The sequence below is a fragment of the Pezoporus wallicus genome, unplaced genomic scaffold (assembly GCF_028554395.1).
Source record: "Pezoporus wallicus isolate ANWC-B61680 ecotype Strahan unplaced genomic scaffold, APGP_CSIRO_Pwel_v1 contig_7901, whole genome shotgun sequence".
Taxonomy (NCBI): Eukaryota; Metazoa; Chordata; class Aves; order Psittaciformes; family Psittacidae; genus Pezoporus; species Pezoporus wallicus.
In genome coordinates this window covers 472,135-496,185 of record NW_026641041.1, presented here as the reverse complement: position 1 = coordinate 496,185, position 24,051 = coordinate 472,135, and the positions used below count along the sequence as shown (strand labels likewise).

Here is a 24,051-nt window from a genome sequence, read left to right as displayed (position 1 = left end):
AGAGTATACCTTTGGAGGAGGTGTGGATCTGGCTCTTTCTTTTGCAGTATGCAGGCTCTGGGCTATGATAAAACATGTGGAAATGAGGTTGTATTTGTGGTATCTCCATTCCTCAGCCCAGGCAGGTGCTGGTGCATCTCTGTCCAGCCTTGAATACTGGTTCTGCCCCTTTGTCTTGTCTGCTACTTATTAAATACACCAAACTGCTGTTTGACAGGTTACCATCCACAGTGCCTGTTGAGAAAATACCTCATGACCTCTGCCCGGTTCCCCAGCCAGACACCACAGGTAAGGCTGCTCAGCACTGGCAAGATCTTTATTTCAAGGACCTATTGCTTCTATGGGGGGCGGATGACCCCAAAAAGGGAGTGACTGTGTCATATGGGTTTGGAGATGGACCCACATCCTCAGGGGTGTAGGAATGGTGTGGACCCACCAACATTACAAGGAGTCTCTGACGTACAGCATGTGAGGGTGTTGTCCTCCACATGTGAATGCTGTGTCTTGCTGGGGCTGAGTTCCCCTGCAGCTTACCCATTTCACCTAATGATGTTAAGGCCAGGCTAATGAAGCCCTGGTGGAGATGGATGTGTTTTTTTAATTGGCATCAATGAAAATGCTTACACCAGGACTTAATGGGTCCCTGTGTTAGCATCAAGACACTGTGGCATGGCTGGTCCTTTTGCTAAAGGCAGATTTCTCTCCCTTTTAGCAATGGCAGGAGGCTCTGGGAGTGCAGTGTTTATCTATTTAATTGCTTAGACTCATCAGGACTTAACTCACTTTATTCCAGCAGACTGCAGGACACACATTGACATCTGAGCCAACATCCCAGGGCCCCATTACAACCAAATGGGGAGAAAGGGGCTCTTTTTGGGTATGATAACCAAAAAGTGGATAACCACTTGGATGGTAGATGAACTGCATTGAGATGTACCCACTTCCCTCCATGGGCTATAAAGGAGCCCAGAGTAATTAGCCCAGACAAAGAAAACTGTTCTGTAGACCTCATGTAGGGTCATGGAAGGGCACCACAGTGCTCACTGTGTTGGACAGTAGCTGAAGAGGGCTTTGTAGAACTCTCCACTTGAATTTTCTCCCTGAGTTGATTCTATATCTGTGAGAAGAAGTTAATACATTCCCTTTCTGGCAAATTGCAACTGAGTCCCTCACACCCATCTGCAGCGTGAGTTATGAAAGAGCCTCGGGTCATGTTATGAATAAATCCTTTCCTGAGTCTCCTTTCAGTAGGGTGTGCAGCCAAATCGTTTGCTATTAAAAGCACTTGACTTTGCTGTGTTGGATGGATTCAAGGAGCAGAGGCTTCTCTACCTTCTATCTCAAGGAAGACATTTTGTACCTCCTTTACTCTTCTTTCCTCCTTACCACATCTAGGAGGAAGAAGAAGGGCCCTTGATATATTGTACAGAAGTGCTACATGCACATCAATGCTACTTTCTCCTTGCAGGCACCATCAATGGGAGATACTGCTGCCCCCAGCTCTACATCAACCACCGCTGCTTCTCAGGTCCATATTTAAACAAAGGCAGAATAGCAGAGCTACCTCAGTCTGTCGGGCCTGGCAAGTGTGTGCTGGTCCTCAAAGAGGTATGGCTCAGCTCTCTTTTGGGGGGATTTCAGGGGGAAAGCATGGGTTGCCAGCCCCAGAATTTGAGAGCAATGCACCTAAAATTGTCCCAGAGCTCTGTAGTGGTTTCCATAACTCAAAACTGCAAGAGGGTCATACGTGCATTGTGACTTTTAATGGGAGAGGTGACATTTTTGAGACATGGGGAGTTCTGTTGGTTGGGAGCAAGTTTTGTCTAACTGTGTTCAAGAGAATTCATGTTCTGTTGGAGCTGTCCCTAAAACTGACCTCTGTGGTTGTTGCCATCCATGATGCTGTTGGGCCAGCAGATCCAGTGTGGATGACACCTCTGTATATATGAAAGTGGTCTGGTGGGGCCCAAACCATTGAGATCAGGACAGAAAGCCAAGCAGAGGTGTGTGTGTTGTGATGAGTGGAAGCTGTGGTGTGCCCAGCTTTTGCTCAATATGGATAGGTTAATTCCACGCAGCAGGGATGGCAGAGTACCACCATCTCTTCTCTTCCTCCTGACCCAATCAGTGCTTGCTTTGGGATGAAGCCAGAGTGTTGAGCACTTGCTGTGGCCTTAGAATAAAGCTAACCTCTTTGAAAAAATGAATAAATGTTTTCCACAAAGATTACAGTTCATGTACAAATGAAAGCCAAGGTGACTGCAGGTGGCAGAGGACAGCAGTGTGGTACTGTTGAATAAGCAGGGTGCCGTTGGTGCCTTGGACACCATTGCAGTTTGACTTGGGTCTTCTAGAAATGTAGAACTTTCAACTTCCAGGTCTGTACCTATATGAACTGCACTTGATGTGCATGCAGGAGCATAGTTGAGCTCCATCTACCCTTGGTGGAAAAGCACAGGAATTTCTAGGTGTCTATTTGAGGGTGGTGAGGCCCTGGAAGAAGTTGCCCAGAGAAGCTGTGGCTGCCCCATCCCTGGCAGTGTTCAAGGCCAGGTTGGACACAGGGGCTTGGAGCAACCTGCTGTAGTGGAAGGTGTCCCTGCCTGTGGCAGGTTTGGAACTGAATGAGCTTTAAGGTCCTTCCAACCCAAAACATTCTGTGATTTTTACGAATCTTATGTATTTGCAAGACCCTCAGTGCCCAGCTCTGGATGTCCTCAGTTGTCTGAAAGGAGACAAATCCCAGCCCTTAACAGAAACACCTGAAAGCTGAGATTCCTCCCAAATCACTCCCCACTTTGGAAAACGCCTCTGTACTGTAGTGACGCCTGTGTCCCCATTCCCTTCTCATCACCTGCATGCACTGCTTTATACAACAGCACTGCTGGCTGTCTCACATAGTTGAAAGCTGGGCCATGGAGAGAGCCTAATCCAGCTGCTTGTGCAGGTGGGACACTTGGGTCTCAAAGAAACAAGTCAAAAATAGCCCTCAGCAGAAAGCAGGATAAAATGATTGCAGAACAGAAGTTGATAGCTGCCAAATTTGAAAGCAAGTCCATAGCAGCTTGCTGATGGGGAGCATTAGCAATCTGCTGCTCCTTGAAAAACAGGCAATGAAGAAGCAACATGGGGGAAACAGGAGGCTTGCACAGTCAATACTTATGCTAATGTTTCTTCCTCCTTTCTTCCTGGAATTTGGGTTGTGAAAACATAAGCAGTGCCAGGTTCTCCCCTAGAATCTTAGTGCTGTGCTTCGTAGGATAGCACCGACTTCTCCAGATTCCTTAAGAATGGGAACAACTGTGGAAACCAGTCTGAGTTTCCTGCAGAAATCCTATTTTCTCATGCTGTGCCTCCTTACAGAATTGCTTACTGAAGGAGCAATAGTGTCAACGCGACATGGGCATCTTGCTTTTGGAGACGTGAATGACTTCCCAAGGAGCAGGACAATGGCAGTGGCCCAGCATTGGTCAGTGCTGTTTTAAAGATGAATTCAAGCTCATCCTGGCCATGGGGACCAAGTCCAAGTTCTAAAAAGGGTGAAGAGAAGACATTCGGGATGTTGCTGTAGGGAAGATACATGTGGTTTCTATCTGCTACTGCCAAAATGAGAGGTGTCAGCAGCTCAGAGAGGATAAGGGTACCTAGCATGTGAAAGAGGCAAGAAGAGGCAGAGAAGACATCCCTACACTGAGATGATGATCTTTAGCATCTGCCAGAGCACCCAAAAGTACTGCAAAGGTGTGTGGTGAGAATAGTGCAGGAGATATCTCCTCCAGCCCAAGACCACAGCCACAAGGCTTTACATGGCTGAAGGGCTCACAAGGGTCGCCATCCCTCCAAATGAGTCTTGGTGCTGAGCTTGATGCCTTTGTCTTGCTTTACACCCACTGTTGATGTGGCCCCAGGAATGCAAATGCATTATAATGATCGCTCTCTCACTGTATAGGAGAATTGCAGGTCATTGTAAATCATACATCAACATAACTTTTATGGAATAGATAAATTATACATGGGCTTTCCCTTGACAACACACAGGAGAGGGTTAGAAAGACAAAACAACTATGAAGGAAGAGTGGAGTCAATAGTATTCAGTGAGAGCTTTTTAAATCACCCGGTTTTAAGTCACCCTTTCAAATTATGGTCTCCAGCCATAACTCACTGCCTTTAGAGATGCTCTACTTAAAAATCTCTGCCAGTCAGCAGCCAGTTCACAGTGAGCAGCAATCTCTGTGATGGAGATGCTGCTGTGTTTGGCTCTTATGGAAGCCCCAGACTAAAACCAGCTGGAACAACCAACTCCTGCCCCATTCCCCAGCCTGGATTACCTAAAACAAGAGGATATGTCATCTCCCCGCTAGCACCAGGTGATGGGAGACCTTGCTCCTGTCTAGGTTGAGGGGGTTTGGGTGCATCCTCTGCCTTCCTCCACACTCGACCATGGGGGTTGTATCAAAAAGTGCAGTGCAACTGTGGTTCATGATGCTCCTCAGCCCTCTTTTCCCCCAACGTCTTGTCCTTCCTTACCTCCATCATTGATGCAGTGAAGCATCATTCTGGATCCAGCTCCTCATAAACTGATGCTACTCACCAGCATGCTAATAGTGAGATAGCTGTGGATCAGTACTGCTTGCTTCTGAAGATACCATTGTAGTGTGGAGTAGGAGCGCCACCTTCCATTTGAGTAGTGTGGGCTGTTCTCACTTGGGGTATCGGGAGGGAGACTGCACAGATAGGTTTGCTTTTGTGCAGCACCTCCTTTCCAACTGAACAGGCACTTGAGTTCTGCATTGTTACTGCATCCCCCTGATTTCTGCCCCATTGCTTTGTCTGAGTGTTGGATTCAGAGGTTATGAGCTCTGCAGGAGGAAGCTGCTAGGGTACCTTCAGGAATAGCAGCCCTTGAGCAAGATTCCAAGCAAAATCTTGAGAGCAATTGCAACTTATTTAGAAGTATGATCAAGAATACTGATTTTAGTTCTGTGTGTTTGTATCCTTGCATCCATGCCAAGCTTTAGGCAAGTGACAAGTAACTCTTCCGCTATCTAGTGCCAAACTTCTTTTTAAAGCCTAGCTGTTCATTATTCCTGGTGCCAACCCAAGTTTCTGCTGGGACCAGTGGCTTATTATGGTTTCTTTCACCCCAAGAGGCAAGTGAGATGGTAATGCCTCTTGTTTAACATCAGCTACAAAGCTTATCTCATTCCTGAGATACTTGTTTGGAACAAAAGTTGAAACTTGCATCCAGATAGAGTGGAGACATCAACTATTGCCATCCAACAGCTGCATCTAGGCTGAAAAATAGTGACCCTGTAGTAGTTATGTAAGTAATGCTAGCTTTAAGTTGAATTAAAATGAACAGATTGTCAGCTTTAGATTTAGTTCTTTGGTCAGAATATCTACAAAGTACTTGTGAGCAGTTCTTCAGTCTATGCCAACAACTTACCACGGCAACATTGTAAAACAAAATGAAATGTCTTTTTGAGACTTCGGATGATTTATAAGCCACTAGATCTTGGGGAAATGTGCTGTCAAGATTAATTAGCCTCATTGCTTATTGCTCTTACTATTTTTAAGGCACTTTTCTCTTTCTCTTTTTAAAGAGAAAAAGGACTTAGAGGTAATGTGACTGTCCAGCTGATGCAAAGAGGAGAAATCAGCCAGCATTTGTCAAGGAGCTATTGCAATCGGCAGCTGGAATTTTTTGGGGCACAGCAGGACTTCTTCGGAGAAATTGGCATAATTAAATCATGGTGCTCAGAAAATTAAGTAGCTTGCATAAAGCTTTAGGTGTCTGAGCTGGGCTGATCATTAGTGATCAGATACGGTGTTGGAATGGCAGAAACCTCTACTGTCTGGAGAGATAAACTGCATTTCAGCAAGAGGGCTCATTAAAATCCTCCCCTAGACTGCTCTGTGGACTTCAGCTCATCTGTAGTAGTTCCTCCAACTTACATCTGGACATATGTGTTTTTGAAGTGCCATGGACTGTCATAAGCACGTCAAGAGTTAAGCGCTACAACCTTGACTGTGATAAAAGCTCACTTTTAGATCGTGAATCATTTAATGCAAGAATCCCAAAGAACTCTTTTCCCTTCTCTTTCTGTCCCACAGACGTGTCATTATTCCAAGTAAAATAATTTGTTTACTCTCCTGCCTGAGGCTAGTTAGGGTTTCTCCTGATAGGTAGGAAATGTGGGCTCATATCTCAGATATAGGAGGAAAATTGAGTTTCTCCTCATGAAGATACTGATCATTGGGCTCCTGAACAGGAGGAGATACAAGGAAGTAGTTCTTTACTGTGAGGGTGGTGAGGCACTGGCACAGGTTACCCAAAGAAGTGGTAAATGCTCCATCCCTGGCAGTGTTCAAGGCCAGGCTGGACAGGGCTTTGGGTGACATAGTCTAATGTGAGGTGTCCCTGCCCGTGGCAGGGGGTTGGAACTGGATGATCTTAAGGTCTTTTCTAACCCAAACCATTCTGTGATTCTATGTTAGTGTTTTGAACTGTGTATTCTCAGTTATACCTCCTGAAAAAGCTTCATCCAAGGTTGGGACTATTAATGAAGAAGGGTGGAGGGATGGGAAATGTGTGAATACCAAGAAGCTATGATGAGAAGAAAGGTGATGAACTGCCCAGTGGATCAGGCACATTTAGACATGCTCAGAAAAGGGCATTTGTGAATCTGTGATATGGAAAACTTCATAGTTAAGATGTCAGGGGGCCTGTATGGTTGGGTGGAGGCTTGTAGTGGTGCTGTGTGATCATGCTTATGACTCCAACCTATGAACTCAGCAGCATCAAAATAAAACTTCACAGATGCATAACAGCAAAGACTGGTGTCATCTAATCCACCCCCCTGCTCCAGGGCACTGCTGGATGCACCCAAACCACTCTTGATTGAGAGGGATGAAATAAACTGCCAAAATCTCAGGCTGGTCACACTCCAGATGAAAGGAACTCTGTGAGTCAGATCATAATATGACCAGCCTGATCTGGTGAAGTAACTTCCCATCTCCAGAGGAAGTTGGAAACTAGTCTAGGTTTCTTCACTGGTTTTGCTTTAATCAAGGTAATTTTCCCACAAGAACCAGTGTTCTTTTTTCTCCCTAGTGTTTAATAGTGTGAAATATAAAGTGATAATCTTTAAAGGCAACAGTGTTAAGATGTTGATGGACTTCTGCTGTGGGTTAAAATGCCAAGTCCAATGACTTGTTTGAGATGCAAGAAGAGTAAAAACCAGAGGTTTTAAAAAAAATTAATTTATTTTCCCTAAAAGGGAAATGTTTATTCTTACAAAACACTCTTTAAAACTTGGATTCGAAGTTTACAGAGTCCTGCTGATGGCAAGCCAGCTTGGAGAAAAGTCCTAGTATTGTTAGTGTCCAGGCCTGGAGTTGATTAGGTGTCTGGGATAACGTCCAGACGTGGTCACGCAGTTATTTAAAGGGTTGGGTTTTATTTTCTTGCTCATTTCCCAACTGTTCTGACGACTACAAACGCCATCACCCTGATAAAGGAGCAGGACAGCACTGTTTGTGGGAAACAAACAGCTTTCCCACCAGCAAGTAGGGCCGTTTTAGAAGCATACTTAAGGAGACCTTTCCCAACAAGCTCCTACATAGGCATTAAATAACTCCCTGGATTTGCTGGTCAAGAGGGGAACACATCTGATAAGTTGTGAATGCGTGTGGGAGCTACCCAGGCACTTGTTGTGTTTTGAAAACCCACCTTTGGCTTCCTTAGATTGAGTCTCAGGGTCTCTGTGTCAGAAGCCAGTGTCCATCAGTTTGTATGGTGAGAGGCAGGCAAGAAAATATGCAGATGAGCAACTGGATGGGCTCACTCAGCTTTCTTTTGTTCTCTTGGGAATCTGTATGACTTAGTAACTAGTTGTGTGAGGAGATGGGAACCAGCTGGAAAGCTGTGGGTAAATCTGTGTGGTAGGTTCCCCATATGTGAGACAGGGAGTGTGCTCCTGCCATTCCTCTTACAATGCTCCGAGATGTACAGATGATCAGAGCTGCATAAGACATTGGTGCTATTATTGGCCGTTGCTTTAGGTGTCTCTAATTGTACTTTTTTGAAGCATGCTTTGAGTAATGTTTTCAAGGGCCCAATGATAAGTCAAAATTTGCTTCTAATAAATAACCTAGCTAAACAACTCAAGCCACTGCTGTTTTCCGTGGTACTGTGCAGCATTACGTGAAGCCCTTGCCTGAAAATTATTAATTATCCAAGGTTTTCAAAATGTGAGTGAATCCTCAGGTTGCTGGATTTAAAAACAGAACAAAAACCCAAAAACCAACAACTCAGGAAAGAAAAAGCATTAAAAAAACCCAAACCTAAAACTCCCCCAAAACCCCAACAACAAGCAGAACCCACTCAAAGCACATTGCATTTTGCAGTATGACCTAGTTAGGTTTTAATCTCTGATGAACCATATTCATGGGTGCTGGGGAAACTGAATACTCATCATGCTGGAATCATTTGCAGGCCCACAGAGAATTAAGAACAGGCGTTAGGTAAAGAGCTAAATTATGTCAAAACCAATTCAGACTCACTGTGGGGTCATTCATGTGCATACAATGCAGAGTGTTCAAACACATGGTCTGGTGCTGTTAAGAGATTTGTTTTTCTTGTATTTATCTCCGTAGGCCAAGTGTAGACTGCTAAAGCTTGGATTCCCTTAGCCAACAGCAGGAATTGGTTTTATTCTCAGAGTCTTTGGATTAAATGGATTGGCACATGTGTTTTGTTGTAAAGAGTGGACCCACACTGGGTTTCAGGCACACCTCCTGCAAACTCTTTTTGTGCAGACTTCATTAATATTCTGCTAATACAGTCAAGGCACGCAGCACTCAGACACTTAAGACACATATTGCTGGCCTCAAGTATGTGAATTCCCCTTTTGGCGTTCTGTGTGTAATGGTACACGACTGATGGTTGAGCCATCAGAAGTATTTTCATTTTCTATTAAATTGAGCAACTGTGGACACAGTGAATGGAATCTCCTTTGAGTGTGAGGGTCTGTCTCAAAGAAAAATTGATTAACGTGAGACTTTGGGAGTTAGATAGCAGCATTTAATACAGTCACCATACCAGGCCAATGTGTCATCTACAATAGGCTTGGTACATTCATCGAATCTGGGACCTCCTGTAATTGCATCTGAAACTTACCCTGTGCAGCCTTGGACCAAAATAGGCACCTGTAAACTGCTCCTGCCTGTGCAGCACCTGGTTTCCTATTCACTGTGGTCAGGGACTACTTTTAAACCCATCAGCGTTGTCTGTTTTGTCTCTTTAATAGGTTCTCAGCATGGTGATCAATGCAGCTTACAAGCCAGGGAGTGTTTTACGAGAACTGCAGCTAGTGGAAGACCCTCAGTGGAATTTCCAAGAGGAAACACTTAAAGCAAAGTAAGTCTTCAGTGTGTGCTCTTTTGTTTGGGAGAGAAAGAGATTTTTTTTTTTTTCCTATTGTCAGATTTCTACTTTTCTAATTATCATTTTGCTTCATTGAATTATTTGGCTCATTCTCTAGCAACTTCAATGAAATACTCACCTGAATGGTTCATTTCTCTTGTCTTTCTCCAAGCAGCCATCCAGATTTTGATGGAAAATGTCATTTTCCTTCAGTGGAGTCCTGAATTTTGTAAGCTGTTCCTGTAAGCTTGGCTACTATTGAATTAACTCAATTCCTGGCTTTCTAAATGTAGGAGTATTACTTATTTTCATAAAGAACCTGTCATTTTAATGCACAGAAACCTGGTGAGAACAAAAATAAGTGCAAACAAAACAGCAAGGACACGTTTTTGAGCAGGAGAGTGTTAGGACAAAATAAGAAGAGATCTGAGTTTCATGTCAAAATTTGGGGCCTTTCCAGAATATACGCTTCAGTTCTCATCTAAACAGCACCTTAAAAACCTGTGTATCCATAAAATACTCAATTTCCCCTTCCAACTTTAAAATCTCCCCCTTTATGTCTTCTTTATGTAATGGGCACTACACTTAGGATGTATTTCAACAGCCATTGTCTCTCTGAAAGAGGGGAGTCTCACCTAAGCACTCTCAAAAGTCCCTCCAAAGAGCAATTCTTCCCACTTCCGAGATGGATGTCAACAAACAGTTCTTTGAAGACAGCTATCTTCTTTGACTGACTTGGTCACATTGACTTTCTGAGTACTGTAGTTAAATGCAGTGAATCTCACCCTTTGTACTGAACTCTGATACTCCTTTTCAAAGAAAAGCAATTTTCTCTTAGTTATTGGAAATGATTGGCTGTCAAATATGGCACTGTTGATTGCTATTGTACGTGCTCTTGGCCATGCAGATATTGCAGAAGGTTCATGTGTGCTGTGGTTGAGGGAGAGAATTGAGAACCTTTTGTTCTGTGTACTCGAAACTGCTTTTCTACAGGAGGATTGCAAATAGGAATGAAAAGCTGCTAGAAAATCCTGGTTTTAATTTGCTGCTTTCACCCATGTGGAGAGTCCTGGTTTTGTGTTTGTCAACTGGAATTGTGCGGATGGAAACCTGAAAGTCATCCTTGCACATGCAGAATTTCATTCTAAAAATGAAACATTCATTTTTAAGGTGTCTGTGACACATTAAAAATCATAGTCTGTGACCTCATTTTCATTGATTCCACACCTTGTACTAGCAAACGTCAGATAATGCACTCCTACAGGTACTTAGCAGCTGTGAAACCAAGTTGTAGTGCCCCATCTTGATAGCCTATCTTGCAAAGAATTGAGCGTATGGGCAGTTTTTCTGTTAGCAGTATCCACAATAGGACTTTGTTGGGATTTCTCATTTGAGTATGGGGATCTGCCTTGTTCGAAAGCAGCAGTCTGATTCTTAAGGCTGCTTTAATCCTTGTTTCTAATGAAAACGTTTAACTGACCTTCGGGTGCAGGGGTGTCTTGTCCTTGATAGTCTGCTATGTCTACAACCCAATCTATTGCAATCCCAGGCAGCCTGTTGACTCTGGGTGTGCTTACGCAAGGAAGACCAACTTAGTTATGAGCACGTGCACTCCTAAAGACTGTCACTTATTTGTATCACATCGTTTCTTGCCCTCCCTCACTGTTTCTTGCTGTGCTAATCATACTAATGAGCACCTCCATCTCTGTTACTTCCTTCCAGGATGCTTCTTGTATCTGTTTCCTCCTCCCATCTATTTAACAGGGCAGCCAGCCTGCTGGGATATAACTTAGATCTATATAGCCTGCCAAGTGAAAGCATATTACTGCTTTCTAGCAAGGAGGTTTTGTGTTTTATGTTGTTCAGTCTCATGTTGTGTAGGTGTTGCTGTATGATGGCTGCCCCAGGAGGTAACAACCTCAGCTCTTTAGTGAATCAAGCAGGATCTTTCAACTTCATCAGGCAGCATCTTTCAACTTCATCAAACCATGGAATAAATCATCACAGGCTCAGAGCTGGGACAGAGCTTGGTGGTCATACCAGCTTGCCTATGGATAGTTTGAGCACTTTAAAGAGTGGGTAACAGAGGGTTGACATGCTCTAAGACTGTCTGACTACCCTCGGACTTTCTTCTTTTTTCCTTCCCGAGTTTGCTTGAGTTGCTTCATCAAGAAGCATATGAGAGGTTTAATTGCATTTAGTTGCACAGAAGCAGAAAAGAAAACATGGTCGTGAAATGAGATGCACAAATGACACCTGACACGTTACATCAGGTATGACAGTCAGTTGTGCTCCGGAATCTCAATCAGAGACCTGTAATGAGCAAACGCCTGTCTACACCGACTTGCAACTACACCATCTCCCAATGGTGTCTTGCTGCTAATGATGACAGCTCTACAGCCAGCTGGAGCGTCTGTGCTGTAATGTGACATGTCGTGTCGCCGCCTTCCTTCTGATGTAAACTGACAACTCTTTGGATCTTGACAATGTTGTTGTTTGTTTGCGGTGATGGCAGCAGGAGGGTAGAGCAAAAAGGAGAGGGAGGAGGATGGTGAAGAGAAGGCTGGTTTTCCCATCAGCCCAAACGCCAAAGTATGCAGTGCCAGGAATGCATTACCTCCGTCCTAGGGCAACCTGCACTTAGTTTACTCTGCTCTCAGGAGTGACCAGCGTGGAACCAGTTATGCTAGCCTTGCAAAGAAGATAAACAATTTAGATTGTCTGAAGAGATTTTTCTTCAATGTGTGATGGCAGTCGCTTCCCATCAGTGCTGCTGGTGCTCTGTGAAAGTAGTCAAACCTGATTTATTGGTGATGATGAGTTAGAAATGTCGGGCCCGATCCTCTGAATTCTCATGAGGGTCAACCGCAGCTGTAGGCATTCAACCATTATAGTTTCGATGCTTTAAGTGCCTACATCTAGATTTTGCTTCCCAATTTTACATGAAGTGCCTGAGGGACTTTATTAAGGATTTTAGTTTCTAAGGGCTGTAAGTGGGCTATTTGAACTTACCTGTTTTTGCAGGACTTTGGACATGAACAGGACTGGTGTGTGCAGAGACTTACCTTCTGGGTCTTCTATAAAGCCCGTTTGATCAAATTAAGAAAGATGAGTATTCCTGCACTCCTTCATTAGGTGAAATCTTGAGAGTTGCCTAATTCTAAGTCAAGTATCTGAACTCTAGGACTGTTTACCACCCCATCACAGACACTATTGCTTATTTATGAGGCTGCATATCAAAGAAAGTCTGTTCACTGTGGATGCTTTAGAAGCCTTTCACTTATGATAGATGATGCTGAGGTGTTCAAAGTGTTCTTTGCTATCGGTGGTTGCTCTCAGGACTCCCAGGTCCCTGTTACTGTTTGAGGGAGTGAAGTGTTACCCACAGTAAATGGAAAAGAAACTACAAAGCAAACTGGATGCGCACAAGTGTGGAACCAGATGGGATGCAGCCAGCTCTGCTTGAGAGAACTGCCCAGTGTCATTGCAAGCCTGTCATGTTTGAAAGTTGTTGATAATCAGGGAAGTTTCCTGATGTCTGGAAAAAGGCAAAAATCACACCTCCATCTCAAGAAGGGCAAGAAGGAGAATCAAAGTTACTACAAGCTGTCAGCTTAATGTTCCTGGAAAGTTTATTAGGCAAATCCTCCTGGAAGACATTTCCAGGAACATGCAGGACCAATATACGAGTGGCAAGAATCAGCATGGATTTATGAAGGGCAAGTTGTGCCTGGTGTTAACTGTGATAACTGGTTTGGTGGTTGAAGGAGAAACCGTGGAAGTTATTTATGCTGACTTTGGCAAGGCTTTTGACAGAGTCTCCCGTAAGTCATTATAACCAAGCTGTGGATATGTGGATTGAACATATGTGGTGATGGAAAACTTGACTGGACAACTGAACCCAAATGATACGAAGTCCAGGTGGCAGCCAGATAAAAACGGTGCTCCTCCTGATCTGGTTTTTATTCCACATCAGCTCTGCCACGTACTTCTTGAGGCACTGCAGAGATGAAGTAGTTTGGACTGGTGGTCTTCTGTGCCAAATACTGGAGATAGAAGTCATTATGACCTTGTGGAATGACTTAAACCCTTTTTTTTTCCATAGTCAGCAGGAGACTTCTCCTTACAACCAGAACAATTCTAGGTCTCTTTCTGAGTCCTGTCTTCAAGAGTACAGAATGTCACTGGATGATTTGGAGGAAGATAATTTCTCATGTTTGGCAGACTTCAGGCTAATAAGACAAACCAGAAGTTTCTTGCACAAGAATAGATAGAAGTTTTTGGTTCCCCAAAAGGAAATTCAGGCTTTTTAGCTACTGAGCTGAAACTAGTCTTAAAGATTATCAGAACTGTGGGCTGTATCCTTATGAGGAGACATTTAAAATGAGGGTAGTCTCAATGTTCTTGCTGTTTGAAGTGTCTTCAGCACAAGATTTTAGGCTGTCATCACACAATCCCTAAATAGAGCCTTCCTAGAAGGCATTTTGTTCTCACAATCTCTTTTATTACCAAAGGGAGCTTCAACAGAAGAATGATATTGCCAGCTAAGTACTATTAGCTTAATATTGTTGCTCATGGATCAGCAATATTCTGAGGATGTTTCTCATGGAAATAGTTTCAGCCATAAGGGTTTCCTCAGTTTTGGGTATCTGAGGGGAAGGAAGTGGACAGGAAAGAAATATTTCTTTTGCTTCAGCTGGAAAATCTTTGTTAAAAGAACAGTGATTTCTAAGAAATCTGGAAATGTTATGCTGCCATGCTGTGAATGCTCACAAGTGGTTGGGAAGATAGAAAGCATCAATAGGAGTGTCAGTAATTGGTAATTCTTTGAGCGGTGCTAATGAAATAGGGTTTTCTTGATTATATCCAAAGGAGCTCTTGCCACATGGCTGTCCTAGAACCCCTCAGATTACAGTTGGTGGTGTTTGTATTAAAAATCTTTAGTATGTGAGGAATATGGAAAATATTACTAGAACCTGGTTTATTGTTGAAAGAGGTGCTGCCAAGGCCAAAACCATGTGAAAAATATTACTGCAGCCAGTACTAACACCTTGGTTTATTGAGACTGATTGCTACAGTCATGTTGATTCCCATTTTGACATTCATTCTGTTAATTACAATGTGTGTTACATTCAAACCAGGCTGAAATCAGTCAGTTATTCATTTTTCTCGTTTCATCTTTTTCTTTCACCAGGAAGTTTAGTTCAATGGGTCCTTTCTGGGCAGCCAACACAATAGGAAGCACACAGAAAAAGTCAGCCATCCTTGAATAATACCCATCAGGCAGCTTCTTAGCTTATAAGAAGGAAGATCAAGAGAAGAGCTGAATACAGCACTTTTGCAGGGAAACAAAACCAGATGCAGTCTTTTCATCCTGGTGGTGAAAGTCAGAACAAGGACAAATAAATAACTTAAATACAGACACATCCAGGCATAAAATGAGGCCCAGGCTCATGAGGTAGAGGTACAGGTGCCCCTGCTGCCAAGATTCTTCCAGTGTGGAGACCCTCAAGGGGAGGAAGTGATGCTTTAGTCCAACCAACGTGTTGTTGGGGTTCAGGTGAAGGTAAGACACTGAAACTGCAGCCTGTCACAGGAGTCAGACTTACTGACCTAATGATCTAGGCTGTCATTAAACTTAATGGCTCCTGTAGAAGTAATAAGGGCAGGAATCTCTTCAAACACACTGAAAAGAAATATAAAATGTTTAGAAGTATATATTTAAATGCCCATGGAATTTGTTCTTTTGATATTAGGTATATTGCCAAACCCTCTTTAGCTAGTTTGCCTATGAAGTTATTTTGTAGGGAAGCTGGGATAACAGTTCCCTGTACGTGGAAGGAACACTTTTTCCATTTTACATCATCTGTCCAGGTCTGTTGGGGTGCATGAAGTGTTGGCTTATTAAGTTATTCATTCATTCAGGTGAATGAATCCAGCATTGTCTCCATGACCTGGGGTCCTTGGTTGTGCACCGCATGGGCTGTTAGAGCCTGGTGCCTTGCAGAAATGCTGGTTTAGGTTATGAAAGAGTTTTGTGTTGAGGTAACAGTTTGGATCAAGTCTTTTGTGACTTGAGAATGATTGATCTAGGCTCTCCTCAGACCCAAGTTTCATTTGGATACCCCTCATAACACTTCATAACACTTCATATACCACCATTGGAAACCCTTTCCCTGTACACCAGGAAAGAGCTTTTTGGGAGGGAAAGCAGCAAAATGTGGTTTCTCAGTTGCTTTGTGCTCATTAAAACTTCTAGAGAGGGAATAGGGTCTGGACATACACCGAGTATTTTAGTTCTTCAGCCACATCTCCTTTGTTTCACCTTCTCCTCTTCCTCTTCCATATCTGACTATCAGCAGCTGATTCCCTGCTAGGGAAATGTGAGTCTTAATACACTTACAAATGCTTTTTCTCATTGTTCCTGATGACTGTCATGAAGGGATCTTTGTCTTTCATTGCCTCCCATCCAGTAATCTTTCTTCCACTGTCTCTTCCTCTTTTGTGTCTGTTACTTTTCTCTCACCTAAGAACATTTATAATGCCTTAGTACCAGGCTCTTGCATGACTGCCTCTTGTGTTATGTTCCCTAAGATGTGTAAGAGATGTTTTAACAACCTTATCTCACTGTTTACAATAGCTTGGTGCTGCTGTTTAATAAATTATAGGGATAATTGGTTTTTCAGAGTTCACATCTACAACGTATTCCAGCAGGAATGTAACTGTGTCTTTCTTAGCCATTTATTGTTCAGAAACACTTCATATAAAACAGTGAAATAAATGTTTTAGTAGCACATGGACAACAAATTTAAGGCAAACATTTCAGTGCAGTTTCTGCTCTAAGCACTCCCTGTAGGAATCAGTTTTTAGGGCCTGTTGCTGCAGCTAACTAACCAAGAGACTCCTGGTTAGTTCCTCAGGTTCTGTAATGCCCACATCACATACTGGTGAAGCCTTCTGGTCCCAGTATGGCAGACAGTGCAGTTTCACTCAGATACTTCTTCACATTGTATGTACCCCAGTAACCACAGTTGGCACAATGAAACTGGGGGCTTGTTGTGAGCTGGAATGTGAAGTGAGAGCTGCCTCAAGAAAGATGGCAATGGAGAAGACTAGAGGTGTATCGGGGGCTTATAGAAGGGGTCTTCAGTTGCAGCCTGCCCACAGGGTGGTGACCAGAGGGCTCTGCAAGGCATATAAGCTTCTCATCACAAGTCATTATATGAAGAGAGACTGCATGTCTCTCTGTAAAACTTAACATCCTTTCATAATATAGACTTGCTGTCCTGTGTAGTGTCCTCACCAAGCCTACTGTGTTTTTTTTCCATCCCATCTACAGATACATTCAATCTGCGTATGCATTCCTTAACAAATCATGTCCACACGTCTGATTCATTTCACCCTGCCTTTCCTTCCTCAAGTCCATCTGAAATGGAGCCACTAAAACAATTGGACCTATCCTGCCTTCCTAGGAGAGGCACTCCAAACATCATTAGGAAAGGTATCTCCCTAACAGAGGAGACTGGTCCGTAGCATCGAAGGACATCACTTGGTTGGTGACATGAAGCTGTCTTGTACTCTTTTCTAGGTACAGAGGGAAGACATACAGGGCAACTGTTAAGATTGTGAGGACTTCGGATCAGGTGGCAGATTTCTGCAGAAGAGTCTGTGCAAAGTTGGAGTGCTGCCCCAACTTGTTCAGTCCTATGCTGGTGGCTGAAGTCTGCCCAGAGAACTGCTCCATTCATACTAAAACTAAGTACAGTGAGTATTGGCCAAAAGGCTTCCCATTGCTACCTGGGAGTTAGAGCAGTGGAAGACTCTGCACCAGATAGTGATGGAGAACGGGATTTGTGTAATAACATTAATACTGAGTAGGATTCATCTCATCTAAGAGCAGTTACTTAATCCTGACCAGGCCACCATAAGCTCCCTTAATATTATGTACGGAGAAATAGGCATCTCCATCTCACTTCATCCTAATACATCTGTTTGAAAGTAATTATTTTTGGAAGTTTTGCCTTTTCTTCACATGTAAAGTTAATATAAGGAGCACATAAAAGGAAGCTGCAGCTGAGATTTAAACTACCTCTGAGACAGCTTTGTTAGGTGAGATGAATCCTGTCCTACTCAGTGAATAATTTCTGGCATACACAGCAGCACAAGCCAGTATCATGATACTGAGGTGCTGGAAGCGATTTGGAAGCACTGACTCTCTTCTCAGGGTTTGTAATATTTAAACATATTCCTGCCTATTCAGGAAGGCCGAAGCTAGGCATGTGTTCAACAGTTTTTTGTTGTCAATGTTACTGGTATTATTGATTCCAAAACAGGTCAAGAAAGTTGTGTAAGTGCTGTCTTTCTTCCACAAAGGTTGCAAGAAACTAATACGGTCCACTCTCTGCTGAAAACATTAGCAACTGAAAGTGTATGTAGCATATAACTCATGCAGAAGTACATTGGATCAAATCTGAAGCATGTTGGCCTCTCTCCCTCCAGATCACTGCTCAGCTTAATTGAAGCTTTGCCTAAGTACCTATTGTTGAACTCTGAACAACTCATCATCAATAAATCTGTACACACAAGAGCTGTAGCTGTCTGTGCTAGTCCAAGATGACATATTTAAACTGGATATTTTTTCCAAATCAGTGTCTTTTAAAGTCCCTTGTAAAAGCACTCCTAGAAGTGCAGTACTGAATCAGTAGCAAGAAGCAAGCTGAAGTTTCCTTCTCTTGGTGTTAAAGTTTTTAATGGGTATTGTGCTCCATCTCTCCAGCTTATTACTATGGGAAGAGGAAAAGAATCATTAAGCCACCAATAGGAGAAAATAACAACATGAAAAGCGGACACGTCAAGCCAGCCAGACGCAGGAAAAGGCGGAAATCCATCTTTGTGCAGAAGAAAAGGAGGTCGTCAGCTGTTGATTTGAATGCTGTGGGCTCTGCAGAAGTATGTATTGCTCTGGGATAAATCAACAATAGACCCTTAGTGCTTTTTTGTCTCCCCATCTGCATCTTGCTTTTGGGGAGCTTCTTAGCAAACCTTAACACTTTCAGTTCACATTTGAATCCCTCCTTGCTGTTCTGTTCTTCTAAAGCCAGTCTTCTTTTATTGGGACATTTTGGGGACTTTTACCGTTGTCCATGCTAGAGTTAGCAATTAGAGGCTTTGCTCCCACCTTCATAAGGCTCACTAGCTAACATGCTGCCTAATATTATATCTTTGTTTTCTTTTCCTTGCTTGTAAGCCTGTAGCCAGGCAGATGAGCCTGTGCTGTGCACAGAGTGAACGTCTGTGATCCATGTCCAAGATCTCTAAGAATTATAATAAATAATAATAACTCGTGGTTTCAAGGGCTTTTATTTTATTCATTAACCATTCATGGTATCTTTGACTCACAACATCAACCAGTAGATTTTTGAGAAGCTTTAGAACACAAGCAAATAGTTTGTGTCCCAAATACATAGTAATTGAGGCCTCAGTCTTTCCAGTATGCTGTGTGGTATGTCCTAGCTTCAGCAGTGATTTGTGTCCAGATACAAGGTGGAGCAGACCTAGTTCTATGTGTACAGTTCCTGAGTGATTTTCCCATGACAGTAATGACAACATTTATGTGTGGTTTCCCTTCCTCAGCTGAGTGCCAGTGATTGCTGCTTTGTGCAATGTGAAATAAAACTGATTTACTTAAATTCCCTCTACTTCAGCTGGAGGGGAATATTTTAGTTAGTTTTCAGTTGATTGCTTGCATCTTCATGACTTGATCCTCATTTAGGTGTAGTTCTGCTTGATTTCCTTAGATTATATCTGCTTCAAAAGATTTTTAACTCATGTTAAGCCTAAATCAACCATTAGCCAAGTTTTTCAACCTTTCAGCCAAAATAACTTTGTCTACAGTTGCTTTTCCACTTAAGACCTAAGGATATGGCTTGGATACATGCTTATGCTTTGATTAGAGCTAAGCTATTGAAACCATTTGAACAATTATATATATACACATATGTATACACATAAATATAAATTTCAAATATATGTATACAAAGTTCAAATATGCAGTTTCCATCGGTTGGTGTGTGCTTGCAGGCTCTGTGTGACAGAAATAACAAGAATCTAGTACAATATCCCTTAGATTTAAATTTGTGCTTAACCTTCAGCAGTTAAGTGTCGGGCTGAAAGTAGGGAAATCCAGGTGAAATCCTCTTCACAGAAATGCCAGATAAGGAGTCAAGGACAAATATGCACTTGTACATCTTAGATATTTTTAAAAGGCACCCAAATTTCTTGCCTTCCTGTACCAGTGACACCCATGACACCTGAAGCAAGGTGGAGGTTTAATTTCAAGCTTATTTCTTATTTTACATAATCTCAAGCATCCTGAGTTTCATTTTATCCTTTTAGTATTTTCCATTTCCCCTTTTCATGCCCATCTTCAGTGCCACAATTTGAGATACCAGCCCAATGTAGGAACAGTTGATGCCAGATGAGTTATTGCTGTTGACCTTTTGTTAGAAACAGATGAATGATTTGCCCGTCATGCATTTTTTTTCTTCTACAAATCTAAATTGAGGGCTAATCTACTTAGCACTGCAATGAAAATAAGTTAATTCAGTTAAAATAAATGTTACCCTGGACCAGCATGGGGATGGACATGCAGTTTGACCTAGTGCCTTTTGATTTGCTGCTGCATTAATCTCTGAGCCTGGATCCTGTTTCTCTGATGGTTCTTGTGCAGGAGAGTGAAGATGACGAGCCAGATGTGATGGAGGATGAGACAGGAAGTGAGGAAACCAGCTCAGAGCTCCGGGATGACCAGACAGATACCTCCTCCGCTGAGGTCCCCTCCACCAGACCCAGGCGAGCAGTCACCTTAAGGAGCAGTACTGAGTCAGACAGACCTCCTCCCATGGAGAGAGCCCGACGGAGCCGGAGACCACAACCCCATTCCTACAGTGAGGCAGAGAAGTGTACTCAGGTCAAGGAAGTGAGTATGTCCATAGGCTTTCACTCGCAATAGCAGTGTTCTTCCTAAATCAATCTTCAGTGCCAAGCCTTCCTCATCTGAGGAGGGCATCCTTGCCCTGGTACTACACAAGGTAGTTTTCTTTATGAGGCCTTTTGATTTTCTTTATAGGAAATTAAGCAAGAAGAGGAGGAGAAGCTCATCCTGGACAGTAATCCATTGGAGTGGACTGTGACTGATGTCGTGAGGTTTATTAAACTGACGGACTGTGCACCCCTTGCCAAAATATTTCAGGAGCAGGTAGAAGTCTTCATAACTCACCTCTTTGTGGTGTCTATTCCCATCACAAAAACAGAGCAGCATGTACCACCTTGGTAGCTGGGCTTGGGGCTTTGACAAAGAGATTATGAGCAGACTTTAGATCCCATCAGGCCAAGTTGGCAAGGCATGGAAACCATTAGAGGCTTGAGTCAGAGCCTTGCCTGATACTCAGACCAAAAACCCCATAGCTTGATTCCTTGTGAAAAGCAGAAGGTTTAGACCTTTCTAGTTCATGCCAAGGTCCATAGTGCCATCCTGGTGTCACATAGGTGGGCATCTCAGTGTAGAAGCAGTTAGTGGGTATCTGGTACATAGCAAGCTGTCTCCCCTGTCCTCATAGATTCCACCCTCTGTAAAAACATCAGCCTTGGCAGCAGAAAACTTCTACTTGAAGCCACAACTGGCTGCCTGAGTTTTGTCACTAACACCTAAATAATTTGAGGATGTAGATGCCTGCTTCCCATCCACATCCCCCTGAAGATGTGGCAGTCAGGCCCTTGGATGACCTAGTTTTAGGAGATGCCAGGCATCTCCCCAGTAAGCAGATAGATTTTCAGGAGCAGGAGCCAATGTTCTTCATCTCAAATCAGTGGGAACATGTAATATTTATGTAGAAACAGCCATTCTTTGGTTAATGAGTGACAGCCACTGTGAAAGTAAAGGGAAATGCTAAGAAATCATAGTTAGAATGAAGCAAGAGTGCTTAATTAGTCCATAGCCAATGGCAGTCACTGGTATGGCGAACTGCACATTGAACTACCTTTGATTCTTCACCATGAGTGACTCTGTACTTGAGTAAAGCTGCTTGAACTGGGAGAAGTTGAAGTCTAGAGCAAGGCTGAAACACTCTATAGTGAGATGCTGTAGTCTCTATGTCACAGCGTGCTCCGACCATTTGTTAATCAGCCTGGAGTAACTCCAGGGCCTGAAAGCCAACCCTGTCTCTCCTTTGCCAAAGGGTTTTATGGGGACTTTATTCAAACACAGATGACTGGAGCTTTTCCTTATGATTTGCAAGGAAGCTCTGGTGCAATGGGACAAGCCATCAGGATTCAGTGGAGGGAGAACCTGGGCAGTGGATAGTCCTGATCAAAGCATACATAAGGTGTCCAAAGCCTCCTTGTGCTTAATGCTACCTAACCAGGGCTGTCCTGGGGAGTTTATGTTGCCTGTGAGTTACAGTGCTTTTTCTGTGCTTACATTCTCATCCTTCCTAAGGGGTAGAAAGGAGTTTTGTAGTTGTCTGCTTCTCAGTCCATTAAAGAATAAAGAGGACTTGAGCTCTTAATTAAGAGGAGGATCATAAAACCAACAGAAATCCCAAATAAAATTGCTTTTGTCTGGGTGCTAGGTCATGGAGTTTGGTATATAGATATGACTGAGGGAAGGATGTGACCTCCAGATGTCCATCCCACCCTACACCATTCTGTGCTTCTGGGACATTAGGGAGTTCAATAGCTCTGGGTGGTCCAGGACCCTCCATCTTGGTTATTCAGCAGCTCAGGTGGAGCAAGGCAGGTCCTGGGTGCACCGGGGAACATGGCATGGAGCAAGGCAGACATAAACCTGTGCTGAGCAAATCATGGCCAAAAGACGTGGTGGAAGGGTGTGAGTTGGCAGAGACCAGCATCAGTTTCCCTATTCAGCTCCCTCCTGTATCTCATGGTCTGCCCTGTTTTGGTTCCTCTCTCATAAAATGGGACTAATCAGACCTCTGTGGACCCTGCAGAGTTTCTTTAGGAGCTGGTCCTGCATTTCATTAGCTGGGAGGCTTTTGCCAAACTGGGGGCCTATGGAGACATGCTAGACAACTTCTGAAAAAGCATGAGGGATTCCAAAGAAACTAGATGAGAGCAGCATCAGAACAGGAGAAAAAGGCAGAGGACAAAACTGCCTTCAATTCTGGGGGCAAACTTCCCTTCTTGCTTATGCTTTTTGCCCTCCAGAGTCCACAAATAAAACCATTTTCACTGTGTTTTTCTACCCCAGGACATCGATGGCCAAGCCCTTCTGTTGCTGACACTGCCCACTGTGCAGGAATGCATGGAGCTGAAGCTTGGTCCAGCCATCAAACTGTGTCACCAGATCGAGCGAGTAAAAGTTGCTTTCTATGCACAATACGCCAACTGACTGCACTTCCCCATTTTTTTCTGTTCTCCTTCTTGTTCCCTCTCTTTTTTAACATTTCAACTTGTTCAAGGTTGGTTTTTTTCCCTTTTTCTTTTCCAAGAACATGTGGAATTGGAAGCACTGGGAATTTATCTGGAGGGAAGAAAAAACCCAATAATCTGCAAGAGAAAACTAGCAACAAATTGGACTAATTTTTCTGTACTTGTAAAGCACACTAAAAGACTGCTGGCATCTCTCCTCAAGGGCCTCGCCAGCCTATCAGTGGTGCAAGGCCAGCACAGATCAGATCATAGAATCATAGAATAGTTATGGTTGGAAAGGACCTTAAGATCATCCAGTGCCAACCCCCCTGCCATGTGTAGGGACACCTCACACTAAACCATATCACCCAAGGCTCTGTCCAACCTGGCCTTGAACACTGCCAGGGATGGAGCATTCACAACCTCCCTGGGCAACCCATTCCAGTGCCTCACCACCCTCAGAGTAAAGAACTTCTTTCTTATATCCAATCTAAGACTGATGGTTTGTCATTCATTAAAACAAAGCTACCAGTGACAAATGCATTCCCAAGGAGAAGGGTCAGACATTTCCAGATGATGATAGTTTGTCTAGGCCAGTTTCTGGACATGAACGTTTCTTTTAGCCAACTCTGACACACTTCTTTCATATTGAAATGTAAGTGATCATTTTTAGCCTTACCTGGGTCTTACTGCAAATTTGGTCTTAGTGATCAATGGGCTTTTTTCCTCCTGCCTCTCCAATCTTACAAAAGGAAAAAGAGTTATGCCAGTCATATGCTATTTGTTATTCCCGAGTGATTTATCACAGAGGACTCGACCCACAGTCTTTGTACGGTACCAAACAAAGCTACAGTGAACTGACTGGGGTGCAACAAAACCTAGTGTGTGTAACGCATCCTGAGCCACGCTGGCTGTGCACAATAAGCTGAATGTCTCTGTGATGGGATCTGTACAGTACTGCATTCTTGTACAGGAATATGCATGAAAGCTTCCGTAGTCAAGCCCATCCTCTTTAAATCCAAGTTGCTTGAAAGACCTGACTTTGAGCTCCATAGGGTGTGAAAGAAAAGGCTATTCAGATTTTATGATGAGACTGGGTGAATGCTGGTTTCGTTTGCACCTTCATGAATCTGGTTGCTAGGTGGGAATAAAAAGCATCAGTCTTTTCAGGCTTTTTACACCATGGTGCTTTCGAC

The 24,051-nt window shown here is 43.3% G+C and overlaps 1 protein-coding gene across 4 annotated transcripts in view; it reads left to right on the top strand.

Moving 5' to 3' along the window:
• The window catches only part of SFMBT2 (Scm like with four mbt domains 2), a 107,467-nt gene extending 84,350 nt beyond the window's left edge, over window positions 1-23,117 (top strand). For all 4 annotated transcript variants that reach the window (XM_057421898.1, XM_057421897.1, XM_057421896.1 and 1 more), the window contains 8 exons: window positions 218-288; window positions 1,469-1,608; window positions 9,312-9,421; window positions 17,016-17,191; window positions 18,204-18,376; window positions 20,157-20,405; window positions 20,556-20,684; window positions 22,695-23,117. In XM_057421898.1, coding sequence (XP_057277881.1) covers window positions 218-288; window positions 1,469-1,608; window positions 9,312-9,421; window positions 17,016-17,191; window positions 18,204-18,376; window positions 20,157-20,405; window positions 20,556-20,684; window positions 22,695-22,835 — 1,189 coding nt within the window. In that variant the 3' untranslated portion in view covers window positions 22,836-23,117. The remainder of the gene's footprint in view (window positions 1-217; window positions 289-1,468; window positions 1,609-9,311; window positions 9,422-17,015; window positions 17,192-18,203; window positions 18,377-20,156; window positions 20,406-20,555; window positions 20,685-22,694) is intronic.
• Window positions 23,118-24,051: the final 934 nt, after the last annotated feature.